Raw genomic sequence first — 20,947 nt, forward strand, 5'->3', positions numbered from 1 at the left:
TACACACACACACACACACACATATGAGAGAGAGAGACAAAACTTCTTGCTAAATTAGGCAGTCGTCTATTCAAGGTCAATCATTTTCCTGATAATTTTACACACTTGCTGGTTGATGTGTCTTCTCTGCTTCTTTGACTTCGTCTGTCTTCCATCTCCAAACTGGTGCCCAAAAAGCACCTATAAGCAAAAGGGCAGACAAACAGTTAGCTTCATACAACACTACTGGGACACTACTGCTGCACTAGAGAGCAAAATTACTGTTAGCTCAGTTTGAACATGCTGACAATACTGTAGCTCAGTCAAACTGCAATCATTTAAACAAAAACATCTGAAAAACATTTCCATCACAAACACACATTCAAGAACAGTCTAACAACAAATAGTGGTTTTAATGACCTAGGCAGAGCATTTTAAAACAGTTGATTTGATTTACACCTTTTGTTTACAGACTATAATCTAATGCTGGGTTCACACTTATTGCAAAGTGAACACGTGCATCACAGTACTTGCTCTTGAATACTAGCAGGATGTTTCTTGCATCAAGCAAATTTTTCATGATTTAAATATTAGGAAAATTTTGCAAAAAAAAACTTGATTGAAGTGATACAACACTTGTGTTGTATTCATTTCAATCAAGTTTTTTGCAAATATTCTAAATATTTTTCAACGTTTTTTGAGTTTCACTTAATTTGTGCTGCCCAGTAAAAATTTCCCACTATTTATGCATTTGCAATGACTTGCATGTAATCCACTCACCTGAATAGGTAACTTCACATATGGTATAAGAGCCCCATCCTTTTAAAGACAGCTTCCCCTCTGGTCTCCAGCACAGACAAACAAATTGTGTCTGCAACACGGCCCTTTATAACAAGGGGACAAGGGGAGTCATGACTTGTGCTCCTATACATTCCTTGTTTAACCCCCCCAAAACAAGCCCTCAGTTACAATATTTATTGTTGACATTACCTTAAATTCCAGAGTGCAAAAGGCAACTTCAGCATACTTCAGTTTCAGACCAGATCCAAAGTCAGTTGTGAAATCCCGGTGAGGTCCCATGACCACTCGACCCTCCGAGTCCAAGGAATAAGACTAAAAGAGGGAAAGAAGGACTAAATTAGAGGTGTTTGTGAATAATTAAATTTTTTGTAGAAACAAAGTTGACATTCCATGCTCTGCCTATTAAAAACCAAGCAAACAAACACACATGCCCAGTAAAATTGCTAATAAAAATAAAAACTATAGTTTAAAAAAATCTTTGTCTAATATTTACTACTACTGGAGGTACTGGTGGAACTTCTGGAAGAAGAAAAAGAGTTTGTACAAGAAACTGCTCACAACAAATTTGTGAAAAACTTGACATTTAAAAATCTAATAAAAATGAGGAAGGCATCAACATTACCTTTAATAATCAAGCGAGGGGTGATTGGTAGCATCAGTGTTTCAACATCAATGGCTGTGGCTGCAAAAAAATATGAATATAATAAGAGTAGAATAAGACTCAACCTAACACACGTACACACATACTCATATATATATATATATATATATATATATATATATATATATATATATATATATATATATATATGTTTAGATTGTGATAATGAATTTAGGTTATATTTGTGTGCTCAGAATTTACACTCACCTCACACTTCAGCTATTATCAGGTACACCTGAACACCAAAAAATAAAATCTACAGTTAGTGACAATATAACTACAATTAGTTCTCATTAGTTAATGTTAGCACTGTATTAACACCAGTGAGAAATATACATGTACTGTGTTAGTGTTAGTTAAAAAGAATACAACTGAATTGTATTATAAGCCTCATTTAATAAAACAGTTAAGACTTGTTTCATAATGAGTTTAGTTTATTTAACTAACTTAACGTTAACGTTACAGTGAACAAAATTAACGTACATGATGGTGACTGACTAACGTTAACCGTAACGTTAACTTAAGTGAAGGCCAGAGCTTACCTTAACGTTATAGTCATGTCACCTTTACTTCAGTCTTGTACTGAAACAGAAAATGCAGTGAACAAGAAGTTAATTAAAGAAAACTCCCTTTCTTTTTTCAGGAACTAACGTTAACGTTATGCTAATACCTCAGAAAACACTACAATCACCATCTGGCGTCGTTAATTTCTTGTTTTAAAAAAAGGCGCGCTTAAACCCTGTACGTGCGAGTACAACTGAAGTACTCGGTAAATTCCTGTTAAATGACATGCACTATACAGAAACACACATACAACAATCATTTAACGGACAAAAGTCATATTTTAACACTTACCGAGGATGAATCCGTTGGGTGAAGAGACGAGGCAGGCGTTGTCTGTGGTGATGGCGCTTGTTTGCGGTCGAGTCGAGTCAGTTCTGTTAAATGAATCGGCTCCTTTAAGTGAACTGTAAAGAGTCGAATTCGGCTCCTTTAAGTGAACAGTAAAGAATCGAATTCGCCTGAAAACGATTCCGTTTTGTACAATATTGTAAGACGCAAACATATAATTCATTAATATTTCATCATATTGCTTGGTTCGTGTACTGCTTGTACACGAATTGCTTGTTGATGACTATGAGCTCATGAACACGTCTGATAAAATATCTGAATCTGATTCAATTTCACACGAGTCCTGAACCGAAGCAGTGCAAAAGTAATATATTGATTGAAATATAAAGTTAATTATTTTCTTCGCCATTCAAAATATTACATATCTCTGATTTTAACAATAAGAATAAAGTTCGTTTGGAGTGTATTGAGAATTATTATTTTTTCCTCCCAGGATTCATTTTGCACCAAGCTGCATCAAGCTGTAATGGTGGATGAGAAGGCACATAATATTATAAATATTGCTTGTAATATGTAATGAAATAAAGTTTTAACACTTTTTCATGCGAGAATGTAGTTCTTCAAAACTCAAATCTGTGGATTGTTAGTAAAGATTGTGTGTAATTTTAAGTGTGTTTTGCCGGTAGCGGAGATCTATGACCTCCAGGCGGTAACGGCGCTCATTACTCATGTATCCGCCGAGAGGCGCCTGTCTTCAGGCTAGACATTGGGACAATTGCCCCGTCTTCGATGGCTCTATATGCGTCCGAAAATGAAGTTTTAACTGTTTTTCATGCTAGAATGTAGTTGTTTAAAACTCTAATCTGTGGTTTATATATATATATATATATATATATATATATATATATATATATATATATATATATATATATATATATAATTATATATATATATTTAATTCTAAATTAAAGATTAGTGACCTCCAGGCGATGACAGGTGCCCAATACTCATGAAACCGTCTAAAGCAGACATTTACCCTGACATTGAAATAATTGTTGGCTGTTTAACAGTCTTTGGTTTCATTAATTAATTACTTTTTATTCCAGTTTATTGTGTTTTGGCTAAGCACACAGTTATGTTCATTAAATATTATTTCCTATTCTATGTTAACTGTATATAATTAAATAAAGGTGCAGTACAACCAAAAAGATGTTGGTAACTAAATCGTTTTGGGGGCTATAACATTCTGTTATTATCTGTTAAAAGTTCATTTGTATTAATTTCTACGTTGAATTAAAAAAGGTTTGAATTTCTAGAACTAACGTGCAAAAGATATAGCCCTTTTCACTGTAATTTGCTGTAATCATGCTACCTGCTGTAATTTCACAATAAAATTATGAATACAACATATTACTGTGAATTTTTCAGTTAAATACTGTGAAGGGATACTAATGTAATTTACTGTGAAAAATTACAGTAACTTGTTGTGAAAACCTGGAAATTTTTTACAGTATATATATATATATATATATATATATATATATATATATATAGTAATATAATAGTATGTATACAACGGCACACACACAGTCAAACCTGAAATTATACATATTCCTGGCAAATTCTGACACTTTTTTTTTTTCAAAGTTAAATGAAAGCTGAAAAATATTTTTTCCACAATGATGCTTCTTATATATTGTCATATTATGTTTTGGAAGGAGCCTGTGTCATTTCAGCCAACAAAACAACAAAACCTGCTGGTTGAATAATAGTAACTTTAAGTCAGTTTGCCAGTGGGTATGAATAATTAGTATTTTATAATTTAAAATTTATATATATATATATATATATATATATATATATATATATATATATATATATATATATATATATATATATATATATAGCTTAAATTTTAATAGCATTTCTATTTTTTATTTTATCATTGTTTATTTTTTCAATTTTATCCAAAAAAAAGAATAATTATTTTATTATTGTATTTTTTATTTTAAAGATGTAATATGATTTTATTTTTTATTACATTTTTTTATATATTTTATTATGATTTATTTAAGTTATAATAACATGGTCACACACATAGAATTAAATTAATGCAATCAACCAACATTATTTATCAATGTTAGATTTAATATAAAACTCGAATCTAAAATCTAATAAAAAAAAAACTCTTTTCTGGAAATTCTGGATAAGCCCTTTTATATATTTATATGCACACAAACACCTTTATCATATAGGTGAGTGGGCCTGACAAACCACCCGTAGAAACACTTTTCTCTTTCTATTAAAGACCACTGCTAACTCCTCCAAATTCTCCGAGCACCAGCAGTTCCTTTATATAATCAGCACTTGTGTATTGTACAATACTGTGTATTGCTGCTGCTTGTTGAATCGCTGAATGCCTCCTCAATTGTAAGTCAAGTCTAAAGCATCTGTTAAATGACTTGCATGTAAATGTAAAACATGGCATTGTCAGTTTTTTCCAATATCGTGCAGCCCTCCTGTGAGTGTGTGATTGATGTGTGTGAGTGTGTGATTGTCTCCAGGTGTGTGTGTGTGTTGTGGTCTGTGGCCCTCGGCATCCCGCTGGGCCCTGTGGTGTTAAAAACGGCCCCGGACAGCAATGCAGGAGTCATTAGTGCTGCTGACTTTCTCACTTTATCCTGCTGCTAAATGAGGAGTTAGTCTGCCGGCCTGTAAATGAGCTTTTTTTTTTTTTGCTGCCTGAAATCTCTGGCTTTAAAAGAGAAGCCGAGGGCTACGAGCCAAATTAGTTTGTGCTTTGATTCCCCTCAGTTCATTAACTGTGGTGTGAAGCCTTCATACGAGTTTTCCCAGTAAAAGACCGGCATGTTTTTCCACAAATACTGCAGGACGTCCTGATGGGAGATGCACGCTTGGATGTGAAATGTAAAGGAGAAGTGTCTGTGTGTGGTGTTTGCATTTTTTAAATCAAAGTTGAATACTCGTTTAATAAATATTTTAATGTTCATTCATTCATTCATTCATTTTCTTTTCGGCGTAGTCCCTTTTTTAATTGGGGATTTCCACAGCGGAATGAACCGCCAACTTATGCAGCATATGTTTTACGCAGTGGATGCCCTTCCAGCTCCAACCCATCACTGGGAAACATCCATACACTCTCATTCACACACATACACTATGGCCAATTTAGTTTACTCAATTCACCTGCATGTGGGGGAAACCAACACCAACACTGGAACAACATGCAAACTCCACATAAATGCCCGCTGACCAAGTTAAGGCTCGAACCAGCGAACTTCTTGCTGTGAGGCGATTGTGCTACTCACTGCGCCACCATGACGCCAATTTAATGTTCATATAACTTTAAATGTGCTTTTTTTACTCTTTATGCTTTATTTGTGATTATTATAGAGTTTTCGGATTAGATTTTATTTTAATACATATTTATTTAAAAAGTTTTATGTAATTTCTACATGATTTTGTCTATTTATATTAATATTCAAGTTATTTTATTTATTTTTTAAGTGTTGTTTGTGTGTTTTTTGTTACACATCTTCCTTCTATGAATTAATATTTAGGTTTGATTTATTTATTAATTTATTTAGCTTTTTTATTTCAACTTTAAAATTTAAGCTGAAGTAATTAAATAGCTAATCACATTTCTGTTTTATTTTATCATTTTATGTATTTTTATATATTTTATTCATAAAAACTTTTAATAATTTTATTAAAATGTAGTTTTTAGATAATGAATTTTCAAAAATATTTTAGTACTGTACTTTGATTTATTTATTTTTATTAAATAACAGTGTATCATTTATTCATTTATTTTATTTATTAAAAATAATATTTGTATAAATTTTAGATTTTTAAATCAGTCTATAATTAGACGTAAAAATCAAAAGTATTTTTTAAATATGTTTTTATTATCATTTTAATACATTATATGTTAGCTAGCAGAATCATGAGATTTTTTTTCCCCTAAAACAACCTGTGAGCGTGTGCTTGTCCATGTGGTCCAGGTAAAGGGTCAGCGAGACGCTGGGGTCAGAGTTCAAGCCCTCATCAGTAAACATCCTGTGGAAATAGACCGGAGGATGTCATTAAGACAGATTAGTCTTGCACATATGTTGGACTAGTTTATTCACACCATTTCAGTAGCCACCCACTCCTCATTTTGCTCAATTTTAAAGATTATTTTACAACAGGAAGTCCACAGATTCGCTCACTATTCATTTCAAACCATATAACAAAACATTTTCCCACGAGCAGTTCATGCAAATCAGCGAGATTCCAGTTTGACAAGCCACATATTTGCATATTTATTCTGATGCAAGCGAAACATCTTTGACATTTACTGCATTTTCAGCATACTGTAGAACTGTAGAACATATTTAGTGATTTACAGGTCTTTTCTTTTTATTTATGGTTATGATTTGCATTATAGGACATTGATCTGTGCTCGGTCAACTTTTAATGTTGAATTTTAATCAGGTTTTTCTCATCTTTTTTTTAAACTTTTAGAGAAATAGCAGAATAGTTTTACAGACAAATGTAAACAAAGATTTTTCCCAACCTCTCCCTCATAAACAAAATGAAATTACAATTACACACACACACACACACACACACACACACACACACACACACACACACACACACACACACACACACACACACACACACACACAAAATTAAAAAAAAAATTTATAAATAAAAAGAACATTGTCAGTTATGCATCAAATATTTATTGGATCATTTAAATTAAGAAATAATATATATATAATAAAATGTAATATAGATATAATAATTAAAATTTAGATTTTTATTGACATTTTAGTTGTTTAAAACAACATATTGTGCTGTATAAGAAATAAATTGCCTTTTTCTACTTATATTTCTTCCCTTTCTACTTCTAATTATTAATATTATTTATTATTATTATTATTATTATTATTATTATTATTATTATTATTATTATTATTATTATATTCTTTTTTGGCTCTTGGCGAAGGCGGTCACACTTTTTTCCTCTCCTTGCCATATTTCTCCCATTCTATCTATGAGACTCTCCTTGCCCTGCTCTCCAAGCAATAAGGAATTATGGACGTTTGTTGCTGGATACATGATGGACGGGTGAGAGAAGTGGCGGGTTGTGTGCCTGGCTGCTCTGTCTATGGAGGATATTGAAGATATCTATCTATTCGGAAAATTGATAACAGGGTTTCTGATTATGGGCTTATTGCAGTCACAGTAGTAGTAGCAGTAGTTATAGTCATTGTAGTAGTCATCGTTGTCGCAGTAGCAGTGTTATAGTCATTGTAGTAGTCGTTGTAGTAGTGGTCGTCGTAATGGTTGTCGTTGTCGCAGTAGTTGTAGTCGTCCTCGCAGTAGTCGACGTTGTCGCAGTGGTAGTAGTAGTCGTTGTAGTAGTGGTCGTAATAATAGTAATCGTCGTAATAGTAGTAGTCATTGTCGTTGTCGAAGTAGTTGTAGTCGTCGTAGCAGTAGTTGTCTTTGTCACAGTAGCAGTGGTATAGTCGTAGTAGTAGTTGTCGTCTTCGTCGTAATATTAGCAGTCGTTGTCGTTGTAGCAGTGGTAGTTATAGTAGTCTTCGTAATAGTAGTAGTGGTTGTCATAGTCGTAGTAGTAATAGTAGAAGTCGTCGACGTCGTAATTGCATAATACAAAACAAAAACTGAAATAATATGCAGAAAATACTGAATAAAACAATTAAGTCGGCACCTGAAAAAACATAGTTGTTTTGTCAGCTAATTTTGAACAAGCAGTTTGAACAAGCAGCAAAAATAATTAAAAACCAAAGATCAAAATTCTTCCGATGCAATTTAAAAGCATAAATAAATAAAAAAAATTACAAAATGCATAACTTGTATATATTTATGAACTATATTTGTTTTAATTGTTTATTTATGTATACAGGGACAATGTACAGCATGCCATGTTGTGCCAGAGTTAGCTATAAAGCTAATTTACATCTGTAGTCTGTATTATTTTACAGTATGCAGAGAAATAGTTTCACAATTCATCCTCCAATCACATTCACACTGAAGCTGTCAGTTGTGTTTATCTGTGGTTTTGCGGTTTCCAGTTGAGCATTTGGAGGAAAGCTGTGGATGATTTATGTGTTTGGAGAAAGAAACGGGTTGTATGGGGAGTAGAGATGCTCCAAACGGGATAAAAACAGATCAGCGTTGAGAATCACTTTCCCAGAGTGAAGCAAACAGGTGCACGGCGTTTCCATCCAGAGATTCAGAGATTTATTTGTTTTGTTTTGACCTTTTTTTCCTTATACGGGATATAAATAGGTATAAGGTAATCGGCTAGTTTTGTTTTTTACACAAAAAAGTGTAGTTTTAGTTTAGATTAGTAGATTGTCAATTTCACAATTAATTATACAAAAACAAATAAGACATTTACATTTATTTTCTTATTTTAGCAGATGCTTTTATTCAAAGCAACGTTCAGGTGAGGATAAAAGAAGCACTTCAAATCATGAGATAGTTATTTTTATTTGTTTATTAATTTGTTTTATTTTTAATTTGATTTTTTAGAGTTTTATTTTATTTATAATTTTTACATTTAATTACATTTTTTTCTAAGCTTTAAATTAAATATGAAACCTTTTATTTACAACTTTAAAATTACTGTTTAAAATTTCTGGCATATATTTTTTAAATTAAATAAAATTAAATTTTATAAACAATAAACTAAACAGAAATCAGCACTTATTTACAACTTTAAAATCAGTGTATATACAGGTACACTCTCTGGCCACTTTATTAGGTACACCTTACTAGTAGCGGGTTAGACCACTTTTGCCTTCAGAACTGCCTTAAATCCTTCTTGGCAGAGATTCAACAAGATACTGGAAATATTCCTCAGAGATTTTGCTCCATATTGACACGATAGCATCACACAGTAGCTACAGATTGGTCGGCTGCACATCCATTATGCCAATCTCCCGTTCCATCACATCCCAAAGGTGCTCTATTGGATTGAAATCTGGTCACTGTGGAGGCCATTTGAGTACTGTGAACTCGTTGGCATGTTTAAGAAACTAGTCTGAGATGATTCAGGCTTTGACATGGTGCGTTATCCTGCTGGAAGTAGCCATCACTGGAAGATCCATAAAGGGATGGACATGGTCAGCAGCAATACTCAGTTAGGCAAAGGTAGGTGAAAATCCCAGTAGATCAGCAGTTTCTGAAATACTCAGACCAGCCCGTCTGGCAACAACAACCCTGCCACATTCAAACTCATTTAAATCCATAAATGCATTGAGTTGCTGCCATGTGATTGGCTGATTAGAGTAGTTGGTCAGGTGTACCTAATAAAATGGCCGGTGAGTGTATATTCCCATTATAAATTTCAAAGAAACCACAAGAATTAAACATAATTAATGATGACAATCTGAAGTAAAAAAAAAAACAAATTAAAATGTTAATCTTGAAAATCTAGAGTAAAAACACAATCATCAATCTCTAATAATCTTACAAATCTGAAGTAAAAAAACAAGAATTAAAATATTAATCTTGAAAATCTAGAGTAAAATGCATTGTAATTTGAAGTAAAATGATCGCCTACTTTGTCAGACAGTAAAGCCCATTTAAAGCATTTTCCCCAGCCCCGTATCTCATTATTGAGGTTTTGTTAACTCTGGTCTCCTGGGTGGGAGTGAATTGTGTCCCGTCCCGCCTTGTCAAACAACTTCCTTTATTCCAGATAACACAAGGAAGATGATAAGATCTGTGAAAAGCACAAGAGTGAACAAGGCCTCTTTAGTGTCGCTCCACGCTTCATCCGTGACTCTCCTCTTGAAATATGCATCGCTTTATTCCATAATCCTCATTTTATGTGTCTTCCTTATTGTTTTTGCACATCCGCCCTGATCTGGCATGCAGATTATAGAGCTCGAGAGTCTCGTGCGGAGTCGTGTCTGCTTCTGGCACGCAAACGCAGTTGTTTTGACTTCTTCTGATTCACCTTGAAGCACTGATCTAGAGTCAGTCAAAGCCAGACATTACTGAATATCACCTACTGATAACCTACATACTGAGTTCACAGTGTGGAGATAAAATCATGACATTAATTACTTAGCAATGAAAAGTAAAGCATGTGAAATTGATGCAGTAAATATATTTGCATATAAAATGTGCTAAACATATTGAATATTCATTACTAAGAAATGAAAAGTAATGCATGTGACGATGCAGTAAAATTATTTCCATGTGAAATGTGCTTATAGGCTGTAAAACATTTTAAAACATTAATTACTAAGAAATAAAACATTATACATATTAAATATTATTTGCATGCAAAATCTGCTCACAATAGGCTGCAAAACATTTTGAACATTAATTATTAGGAAATGGAAAGTAATGTATGTGACATTGATGGTGAAAATCATTTTTAATGTAAAATGTGCTTACAATAGACTAAAACATTTTAGAATATTAATTACTAAGACATGGAAAGTAATGCATGTGAAATCGATGCAATAAAGTTATTTGCATGTGAAATGTGCTTACAATAGACTGTAAAACGTTATAGAACAATAATTACTAAGAAATGTAAAGTAATGCATGTAAAACTTGTACTCTGTACATTGAAAAATAAATAACTTGAATAATTTCACTCAAACATTCATTCCTCATTCATTTTCTTTTCGGCTTAGTCCCTTTATTTCACTCAGACATTGAGGTCTGTTACCACTACATAGTTTAATAAATTATTGTAACTTAGAAATTCTAAAATGCTGATGAGATTAAAATTTTAAGCTGCAAAAATAATTTTATTAAGTTTTCAAAGCAGGAAAATATTGACAATTACATCAATTTAAAAATGCGGCTATTTTAAAGGTAAATGTATGTGTCAATTACTTTAAAACAGTATTTAACTTTTCATTATATAGGTTTTTCAGCCTGTATGTTTTGTTAACAATTCATAAATAAATAAATAAAAAAAATAATAATTTAACTTGTAGCAAGAAGAATTGCGTTGATAACTCACTTTTTCCACACTAATTGAGTTGTTTTGTATTTTTGAGTCCACACATTGATGTTTTTTGATTATTTTTTATACTGATAATATGGGACAGTACATGTTTTTATTTTGTAAAACAATAAAAACCTGTGGTTTAATACAAATCAAAAATTACCGTAAAACAAAAATGTTGTTGTTAAATGTATTTCTTACAAGCATGAACAGTAAATTTGAACAAAAAACAAACAAAACAAACAAAAAATTGAACAATTTCGGATACTTAATTGATTTGAGGTTCTAAACTTGAAAACGTGCATGTAATTAAGTACATAACACTGGATTTGTGTTAAATTTTGATTAAAAAAAAAAACTAAGTGAAACAACTTATTTTTGGAGTACTCGACCTAAAAATTTGAAGTTTTTGTTATGTAAAAATGCCTCTGATTGAAGAGGAAAAGATTTGGCTAACATAAAGTTTGTTGTCTGAACTTCATTTTGTTAGATGTTGTCGTAACTTGAATGGATTAATGCAAACTTGCGTACATTTTTTTTTGTTTTGTATTACAATATTTTTTTGAGTGTACGACAAATAATTACAAGCAAATGGTAAATAACACATTGATTTAAATAGCATTATGATCACTTAAATATTGATTTTATCAGCATTTATTTTTGTTAAATTGTATTTGGAAGTTTGAGAACACATTTTCTACTTTTGCATGCAAACACATTTGTTTTCACTTCTTCAGATTCACCTTAAAGTGCTGATCTCAGGTCAGTGTAAACCCTCCATTATCTCACCTGAGTTTATCGCGTGTATAAACGGCTGTTTCTGGGCCGTCCTGTGTTTGACAGAAGGCTTGTATTTGTTTTTTGGCAGCGCCGTGTGTGTGTTTTGAGTCGGATAATTGTGGGATTGTGTGCTGCTGCTGTCACCACATGAAGTGCTGCCGGTTTTCCAGCACATTCCTGTTACACAAGTTGCTGTTTGTCTCTCAGATTACAGTGAACTTCAGATGTTTCGTGCAGTTAAGTGGAAGTGAAGGCTGTGTTATTTTTCTGATCTGTTTCCTGTTCTCTCTGTTTCAGCAGGGAACACAGACGTCCAGCATGGATGAGGGCGCTCGCAAACTCGGAGTCACATTTCGATATGACAGTAAGAAAAATTCACATTATATATTAACAAAAGTATAAGCACTACACTGTAAAGATGCTGGGTTCCACAATCCCTATTTTGCATTATAAAAGGTCATATTTTGGTTTTAGGGGTCTCCAACAACATGCTGATATGCATGCAAGGTCAAAAAACACTTTCATTGTCTTATAATATGTGTTTATTTTTACCTAATTATCCCAGCGACTCCCATATGATCCGTTTAGCGATTCATTTGTTCCCAAACCCCTCCTTAGCATGAAGCTAATCTGCTCTGATTGGTCCGATGACCCAGGCTGTTGTTATTGATTGACTGCGTTCAGCATGAGACAGAGTAAATAACTAAATGCACATATTTTTTGGATACGTGATTAAAATTTCCTCCAATTTTCCTTGAAAAAAAACTTATAGGCCTGTGTTGTAAGTGACTATGTCTTGTTTGTAAGTGCCAGACCATATATTAGGGCTTATTTAGTTGGATTGAATCGCACTAGAGTTCGTTTCCCCTTTTGGTGCGGTTCGTTTGGGCAGGTGAGAATGCAGCAATCGTACTCGAGTGCGCACCAAAAGCGGACCAAATAAGCGTACCGAGACCTGCTTGAAGAGGTGGTCTCGGTACGCTTATAAACGAACCCTGGAGCGGTTCGTTTGTGGTGTGAATATGATCCGTACTAAAACAGACCCAACCGCAAAAAGTACTGCGCCTTTTGGACTAATTCAGCTGCCGTAGGCCGATGGGCTGTGCATTATGGGATATGGAGGAAAATATTTGTTGACAGCGCTTTACCAACAGAGAGAGAGAGAGGGGAAAACATTACCTGATGGCTCGCTGGTAATATTTCCGCAAGATGAGCATGTCGCAGTTTAGCTAAATTAATTCACGGCTCCTCCTGAAGTGACGTGTGATGCATTAAACACTGTTTTCCAGCCGCAGCCGCGCTTCATTCTCGAAATGTATAGTTTGTCTAAAGCAGGCATACAATCAGCCAGCGCAGTCGTCCCTCCAGAGTTAAAACGACATTTTGTGTCTGCTGGTTTTGTTTACCTGCGGGAGTTCATTGGCATTTTCCCGCACGTGAATTCTGACCAATCAATAAGCAGTTTAGGAAATATGTTCAACAACATCTGGCCAATGAGAGATGTGGATTTTGTCAGATGACTGCATTTTGGTTCGTTTCAACTGGTTCGGACCAAAGCCAGCAGTGTGGTGTGAAAACGACCCAAAGATGGCAGAAGAGGCAACAATGTATCATTTACTGCCCTTGGTGCGGACCAAATGAAGCAAACTACAGATGTGAACCAAGTGTGCCGCAAGCCTGCGTTTGAGTGAGGGTCTCGGCCGTTAGATCGCCCCCTGGGGGCTGGCTGCAGTACAAGTCATAAAGCCCGCCTCCTCCGTGTTAATGAAGGAGACTTGAGCCCAAATAAAAAAAATTATTACACTTGCAATAAAATTTCCCGAAAGATGGTTCTGGTGGATTAAGGCACTGGTTATTGAGCTGAAATAGGTGCAGATCTTCATTTTTGTAAACAGTTTGTTTTTAGCAGTAATTTAATGCTGGGCGTGTCATCGTGATTGACAGCTGTGATTGACAGTTTCTCAAAGCAGACCGTCTGAGCTTCGGCAGGAGACTGAAGTAGACTGAAGTGTTATTATTCGATTTCTGTGTTATTTTATCATGACAAAATGAGTTCAGCAGTAAACTATAGTTTCTGACATACATGATCCTGGTGGAACACTGTTTATTCGCTAAGTTCAGGGCTTTTTTCGGGCTTTATTAGTTTGCTGATACACGCCTAGCCACCCAGATAGCAAAACACAGTTCCGGCTAGATTCTCGCCTGCCGGAGACTTATCCCTTAGAGCTCAGACTGACTAACGTTACCTCTGCTGGACCTACTCCGGATGCCTGGACTCACTACCCAATTCCAGCCCTAGTCAATCGAGCCAGATGCGGCGGCCGAGCGAGCCGGCGCTGCCGCATGCGAGCCGGAATCAGTCCGCGACGCCGCGAGTAAGTTATGCGCTGCGGCCCGGAGCTGGCGCGATTGAATATATAAAACCCTCATATTTGTTAACGTTATTACATCCATTTGTGTTGATATGACAGCAAACGCATGCTGAGCAGTTCGGGGGGCGTAGTTGATTTTACATAAAGCGTTTGGTTGGAAGCTCGACTCAGCTCATTATCGCGGCTCCTCCTCTGGCTCCATCAGACAGTCCTTCTGCGCATGTCTGGCTCCAATTTCAGCAGTCTTTTGCGACAGTTTGTGCCCGTCAAGCAGGCGTTTTGCCCTCAAGGCGTTCAATGGGAAAAAGTGCTGTCGCGTCGTCCATATTTTTTACAGTCATTGATATGAACGCAACCTAAGACTGCTATTAGCTAAAACCTCACCACAGACTACACATTGCGGATTTGGATTTTATGCATCTCCAATCCATGTAAACCTGAAACTAATGGAACTGTCGCTATATTTGCGTTTCTTACTTGACACTTTCTCACTCCCTGAACTCTCAGAAATAACGGTACACAAACTGTCACTGGGGTGGTGCCTTTTCAAAAGATATACATTTGCACCTAAAAGGTCCATATTAATACCTCAAGGGTACATATTAGTACCTTAAAAGTACAAAAGTGTTAAAATTTTTAGGTACTAATATATGAAGAGTTTAGATGCAAAAACCTCTACCACTGGGCCACCGTGTCGCCTTTTCCCATCTTAATGTCCTATAATAATAATAATAACCTTCATTTAACCAGGTAAGTCAATTGAAAACCAGTTCTCATTTACAATGACGACCTGGCCAAGAGGCAACATGAAAAGCAGATGCAGTACAAAGCACTAGGGACACAATACAATAACAACACAAATGCAGATAATAGCATATAAAACCAACAACAACAAAAAAAAACTAAAAAAATGAATGCAATGGAGCTACTAAATTGTGTACCAGTCAAACGTAGTGCATTTGCGCATTAAGTATGTTAGATGATTTATTTATTTATCATTTATTTTACCAGGATAGTGGTTTCACCAAAATTACAGCACAAAAATTAACCATTAACACATTAACCATTGTGTGCTGTTTGAGATGTTTTCTCCACTCTGGGGTAATTTTGAGTCTGAGGTCCCGTTTACACTAGTGCGTTTTAGTTTGAAAACGCATAAGTTTTGCTACAGTTACGCCATCCGTCCACACTACGCCGGAGTTCTCGAGCGCCGAAAACGGAGCGTTTCGAAAACGCTGGAGAGGCCGTTTTCATTCTGAAACGCTGCTGCTCCGTCTCAGTGTGGATGGGGAAAGACGGAGACATCTGAAAACGGAGGCGGGGCTGCAAACGTTCGCCTCTCTGATTGGGGCTTTTCCTCAATATTAAGTAGCCCACACACAGTTCAGTCTCGCATCCTCTTCTTGTAAGTTAAGACTTCGCAAGTTTGATCAAGGCTGCAGTCTCCCCCTTCTCAGTTTGATATGGAAAACATACCGAGGACACGGGTAAATCTTCAAAGGAAACAGTGTACTTTATAAATTCATTCACATCACCTTGGCTACGTTGTTTCACTTTGTCAACAATAAAATGTAAACATGATTTAAGGAACTGCCTATTTTCATTTTAATATTAGCAACTTAGACAGCAGAAATGTTGAGGCGCCGTGCTGCATATATGAGCGTCATCTTCACTGTGTGGATATTTATAACAAAACGGAGCCGATAACAACTGCCTCCTTTCAATTTCAGTGAAAATACGAAACACACCCTCTCTTTTGCTGAATATCAGTTTTAATAATCGATAATTATAAAAGTATTACATACAATAAGTTTATACATTGTAGGAAATAAAGGCAATCGATCAGTCAATGTACCTGGATTAATCATTAACTTATCTTTGCGCTTAACCAAAACATGTTACCTGTGAACAAGTAATAGATTCCAATGACCAAAGTAAGGGAATAAGGCCTATGTCGTTAGATAAAGACAACAACATGAATGAAATATCACGTTTAGCAAATATAGTGAGATTAGATCCAGAGGGAGATGCTTGATGAGAAGTCCGACAAGCAGAGCTCTCATCTGGGTAGAAATGCTGGAGCGCTTGCCCGAGAGTGTCTGTGTGGTCACATGATGTGCGTTTTCAGCGTTTTGGTGTGGACGGAGAGCAGTTCAGAAACGCTGGGTAAAACGCAAGTGTGGACGCGGATCGTTTTCATTCTACAACGCCGTTTTAAAACTAAAACGCACTAGTGTAAACGGGGCCTACGTTTGGCCACAGCATTCTCTCTGTTTCAGCAAATGCAGTGATGTTTGTGTGGCAAATCTTATTTTGACACGTGTTTTGGGAAAATGCTTTGAAATATTTTAAAAGCTTAATAACACACTCAGGGAAAATTGACTACCTCTTTGTTATGTCGGTGGCTGTTTTTGCCCTATTGACTTCCCTTATAATCCATGGTTTCCGCTACATTCATTCTTCCATGGTGGGGCGCCACACCAAAATTCATCCTGCCACGGCTACATCACAGCTTCTTATTAATTCAGAACATTCATTCATTGTTGTTTTTAATAGACGGTTATAATCACACCAAAACACATTAAAAGGAAAGTGAATTATAACAGCGCAAACTTTTCTGTGACGGTAGTAGGGCTGTGCGCTATTTGTTTAACTTTTTAATGTGACATGCTGACAGACTGACTGACTTACTGACAGGTGCGCGATGCTTGAGGCCAGCAAACACGGCGTAGCTTTCAGTTAAGGTCAACACAGTTTCCATAACTATACTTTATTTATAGATAAAGATCTGTGATTCTGCATACAAAGACTTTAATGTTATCTTGCTGGAGTTTACTGCCGTTTCACTTTACTCCAGGATGCATTAATACCGTTCTGTAGGGCTATTGGAGACATTCATAAATAATTCTAGCAAATCTAATAAATGTTGGAGACATACTCACAACTTAAATGCACTTAATCGCACTTCAGCAGTGTTTGTTTAAGGGCGTGCAAGAAGTTTTGTGCACGAGCAAAGGAAATCAACGCTCAAGCAGAGATTGGCATGCTCGTATTAACGTTACTTAAATGCGATCCCAACATGTAATACTGCGCTCACCACATTTCTCCATTTGTCATTGAAATAACGGCACATGTAGTTGGTAGATTTGTGTAAAAGACCTGCCGCCACAGCTGGAAAAAATCCTAGAGGAAACACTGGTGTAGGTTCAGTAATATTACTTTTATGCCAAAGAATAAGTCCTTTTCCTGGTCTTTAAAGTGAAATATCTCAACATAATCAAAGGAGGCTGAGAAAAATGGTCATTTTTTAATGGAAATTTCAGATGGCACTTAGAGGTTTTTGCATCTGAACTCTTCATATACTTTTAAGGGACCAATATGTACCCTTTAAGTACAAATGAAAAGGTACCACCCCAGTGACAGCTTGTGTACCCTTATTTCTGAGAGTGTAGCATAGGTCTTATTCTCTTCATCAGTACGTCTCTGCTGGATTTATCTGTTCCCGCCAACGCCTCTTCACCTTGTTTGTTATCCTCTAAGTTCATATATTCAAGGCCACTGCACATCTCTATAGAAGAGGCCGATGTAGATGGTTCATCACTACTGTTACTTGACTTCTTTAAAGTGGCAGTTTTTTAACATGGTGTCCATTTTGATGAATATAGTTTTTCTTTCTCGCAGTGAATTTCTTTTCTCTAAAATATGGCATGTTTACCCAAGATACATGCATTAAAGTAATAAAAGATCAAATTTTCCGCCATTACAAACGTTCTTTTGTGCACCCCTGGTGGTCAGACTGCGCACCCCAACAATCTGAAAAAAAATATTGCTAATAATACTGACCTTAAAATGGTTTAGAAAATAACAAAAGCAGTATTTAAAAAGATTTGGAATGCATTTTTAATTATATTAAAACAGTACCACTTGATTTGATTTGACAATTTTTTTTACACGGGTTTATACTGTATCTTCTCCCTTTTTTATTTATTTATTTTTATTTTACTTATTTATTTTATATACCGTGTATGTTTTAATTTAGTTTGTTTGCTGCTTTGTTTTGATGTTCTGTATTGTTAATTCTTGAAAAAGCTAAATAAAAATATATAATAAAAAAAACAACAAAAGCTTCTTTTATTCTAGCTGAAATAAAAAAGAAGACTTTCTCCAAAAGAAAAAAATATTATAGGGAATACTGTAAGAAATTCCTTGCTCTGTTAAACTCCATTTGGGAAATATTTAAAAAGGTGGACACCGGAGGGCGAATAATTCTGGCTTCAACTCTATATATAATGCTGTGTTCACACCAGACGTGGAACACGCGGATAAATTGCGCTATTCGCGCGTAAATAGCCGCGTGAACATTTGAGTTTACTCGCTTCATTCGCGTGTCAAACCCCGCTTCATTCACGTGTCAAATTCACATCAGAACAGATGCGGATTCGCATGATGGGCAGGGCTTCTGTCTGCCCGAAGACTCTATCTTCATAGCTAAATGGCTAACATGGATTTTATGAAGAAAATAACAGTGTTTATGTGCTTTATGAAGACTGAAAAACAGCGTCGATACGTGTAGGGTCGTGTCTGAGTCCACTACATTCTTTCAGAGGTGCATGCAGCTCTGTGAGCTCATAAACTCCTCCAGAAACTTAACCTGGATGACGGAGGCTTTCAGCGGTGCTTCTGACTGAGCCAAGCCCAGTTTGATGAACTGTTGTTGGTGAAGGCTGGATGATTTCCCTAGGAACACCGACAGGTTCTACGGCACAATCACACCCCCACAAGAGCAAGCTTCTGATTGGTTAACGCGGCGCGAATGTACGCTGAAGTTCAGATTTTCGAAGTCGAGAGATTCGCGCAAAACGCTCGTTAAGTGCGTCAAACGCACAAAACGCTCAATACGCCCCGCGCCATTCGTGCAATTTGCGTCATTCGCGCGTATCAAGCCGCAGGATGTCTATTCGCGCGTTTGCATTGACTTAACATGTAACATATGTGTGAACGCAGCATAATGTAATGTCATTTATAGTATGACCTGAACATATCCTTTGTGACATTCCCCCAAATTGATTCTCTTTTCTTGGCTTAATATAGTATTTATTCTCTTGTTAACGCCTGACGTCAGGATTCCTGAGCTCTTGACCGCCCCTCAAACCCCTGAAAAGTCAAGTTTCTCATCCTGTAGCTAATCCCGATTTCTCCACCACATTCAATCCCCATTGTGCGTGACCACAATCGCGAACGAGTCTTAAAGCCGTTCCTCGTTAGCATCACAATAAGAGCGACTAGGACACAAGCCACTGCTCCTCTTCCTATACCTGCTTATCTGTGTCCGCCAAGCAGAAAGAAACTGTGAAAGAGAGTAGGAAGGAAGAAAAGGGGGTTGGGAAATCGTGTTTCTTCGCATGGCTGCATATTTTCTCCTGCCGCTTGCCAAAGAATCTGTGCGATGTTCTCACAGGGAAACACTGTCTTTCTGTTTCACTCGTTTCTCTTTGTGCTTCCCAATTAGACTGCTCTGTGAACTGGAGTCCGCTTGGGAAACACGCCATCCATGAAGTGAACAACATCAGCTTCAGTCATCTGTCCTGTGACAGCCAAGCAGCTGTGGTGGTCCATTGGATGGCCAGTCCTCTCGGTGGGTTTATTATTGATGTGTTGTTGGAGAAACTAGTTGACTTCTGTCCCTGTGGAGTGAGTTTTGGATGGTGCTTTTTGTTTGTGCACTGGAAACCTGCTTGTCAAAATGATGTTCATTCAGGAGTTGCAATGTCACACATTTGAATTAAAGCAGTGTTTCTCAACCACGTTTTTGGAGGACCACCAACACTGCATGTTTTGGATGTCTCCTTTGTCTGTCACACTCATTTACAGGTCTTTCAGTCTCTGCAATGAGCTGTTGATCTGAATCAGGTGTGTTTGTTTAAGGAGACATGGAAAATGTGCAGCGCTGGTGGGCCCCTAGGAACGTGGTTGAGAAACACAGAATTAAATTAAAGGGACATTTACTTATTTTAATGCATTAATGCAATCCATCCATCCATCCATCTTATTTATTTTTAATTTTTTATGTATTTATTATTTTCTTTTTTATTTTCTTGCTTTTTTGTATATTTTAGAAGCATTTAGTCTTATTTTTTTATATTTAAATTTTCTTTTTTCAAAACAGTTATGAACAAAACAAATTAACAAACACACACAAAAAAAAAACATTTTAAAGGAAAATGGAAACAAAAAATGCATGCAAGTGTCAATGGTTACCAAATACAATCTTATTTACATTCGTATCTCTATCTATCTATCTATCTATCTATCTATCTATCTATCTATCTATCTATCTATCTATCTATCTATCTATCTATCTATCTATCTATCTATCTATCTATCTATCTATCTATCTATCTCTATCTATCTATCTGTCTGTCTGTCTGTCTGTCTGTCTGTCTGTCTGTCTGTCTGTCTGTCTGTCTGTCTGTCAGTCTGTCT

At 35.9% G+C, this 20,947-nt stretch overlaps 1 protein-coding gene and 1 long non-coding RNA gene across 4 annotated transcripts in view; one reads left to right on the forward strand and one right to left on the reverse strand.

Moving 5' to 3' along the window:
* Positions 1-20,947, forward strand: part of il17rd (interleukin 17 receptor D) — an 84,099-nt gene that overhangs the window by 34,207 nt on the left and 28,945 nt on the right. For 2 of the 3 annotated variants that reach the window (XR_012386681.1, NM_153660.3), the window contains 2 exon segments: positions 12,390-12,456; positions 19,974-20,099. Coding sequence is in view for 2 of the 3 variants with exons in the window: in NM_153660.3 (NP_705946.3) it covers positions 12,390-12,456; positions 19,974-20,099 (193 nt within the window). In the remaining variant the exon portion in view is untranslated. 3 annotated transcript variants of the gene reach the window in all.
* Positions 29-1,717, reverse strand: LOC141376707 (uncharacterized). The gene is made up of 5 exons (XR_012387446.1): positions 1,649-1,717; positions 1,403-1,462; positions 970-1,092; positions 760-863; positions 29-180 (listed from the first exon to the last, which is right to left on the reverse strand). It is a non-coding gene; the product is annotated as an uncharacterized lncRNA (long non-coding RNA).

Source organism: Danio rerio, chromosome 11 (genome assembly GCF_049306965.1).
Source record: "Danio rerio strain Tuebingen ecotype United States chromosome 11, GRCz12tu, whole genome shotgun sequence".
Classification (NCBI taxonomy): Eukaryota; Metazoa; Chordata; class Actinopteri; order Cypriniformes; family Danionidae; genus Danio; species Danio rerio.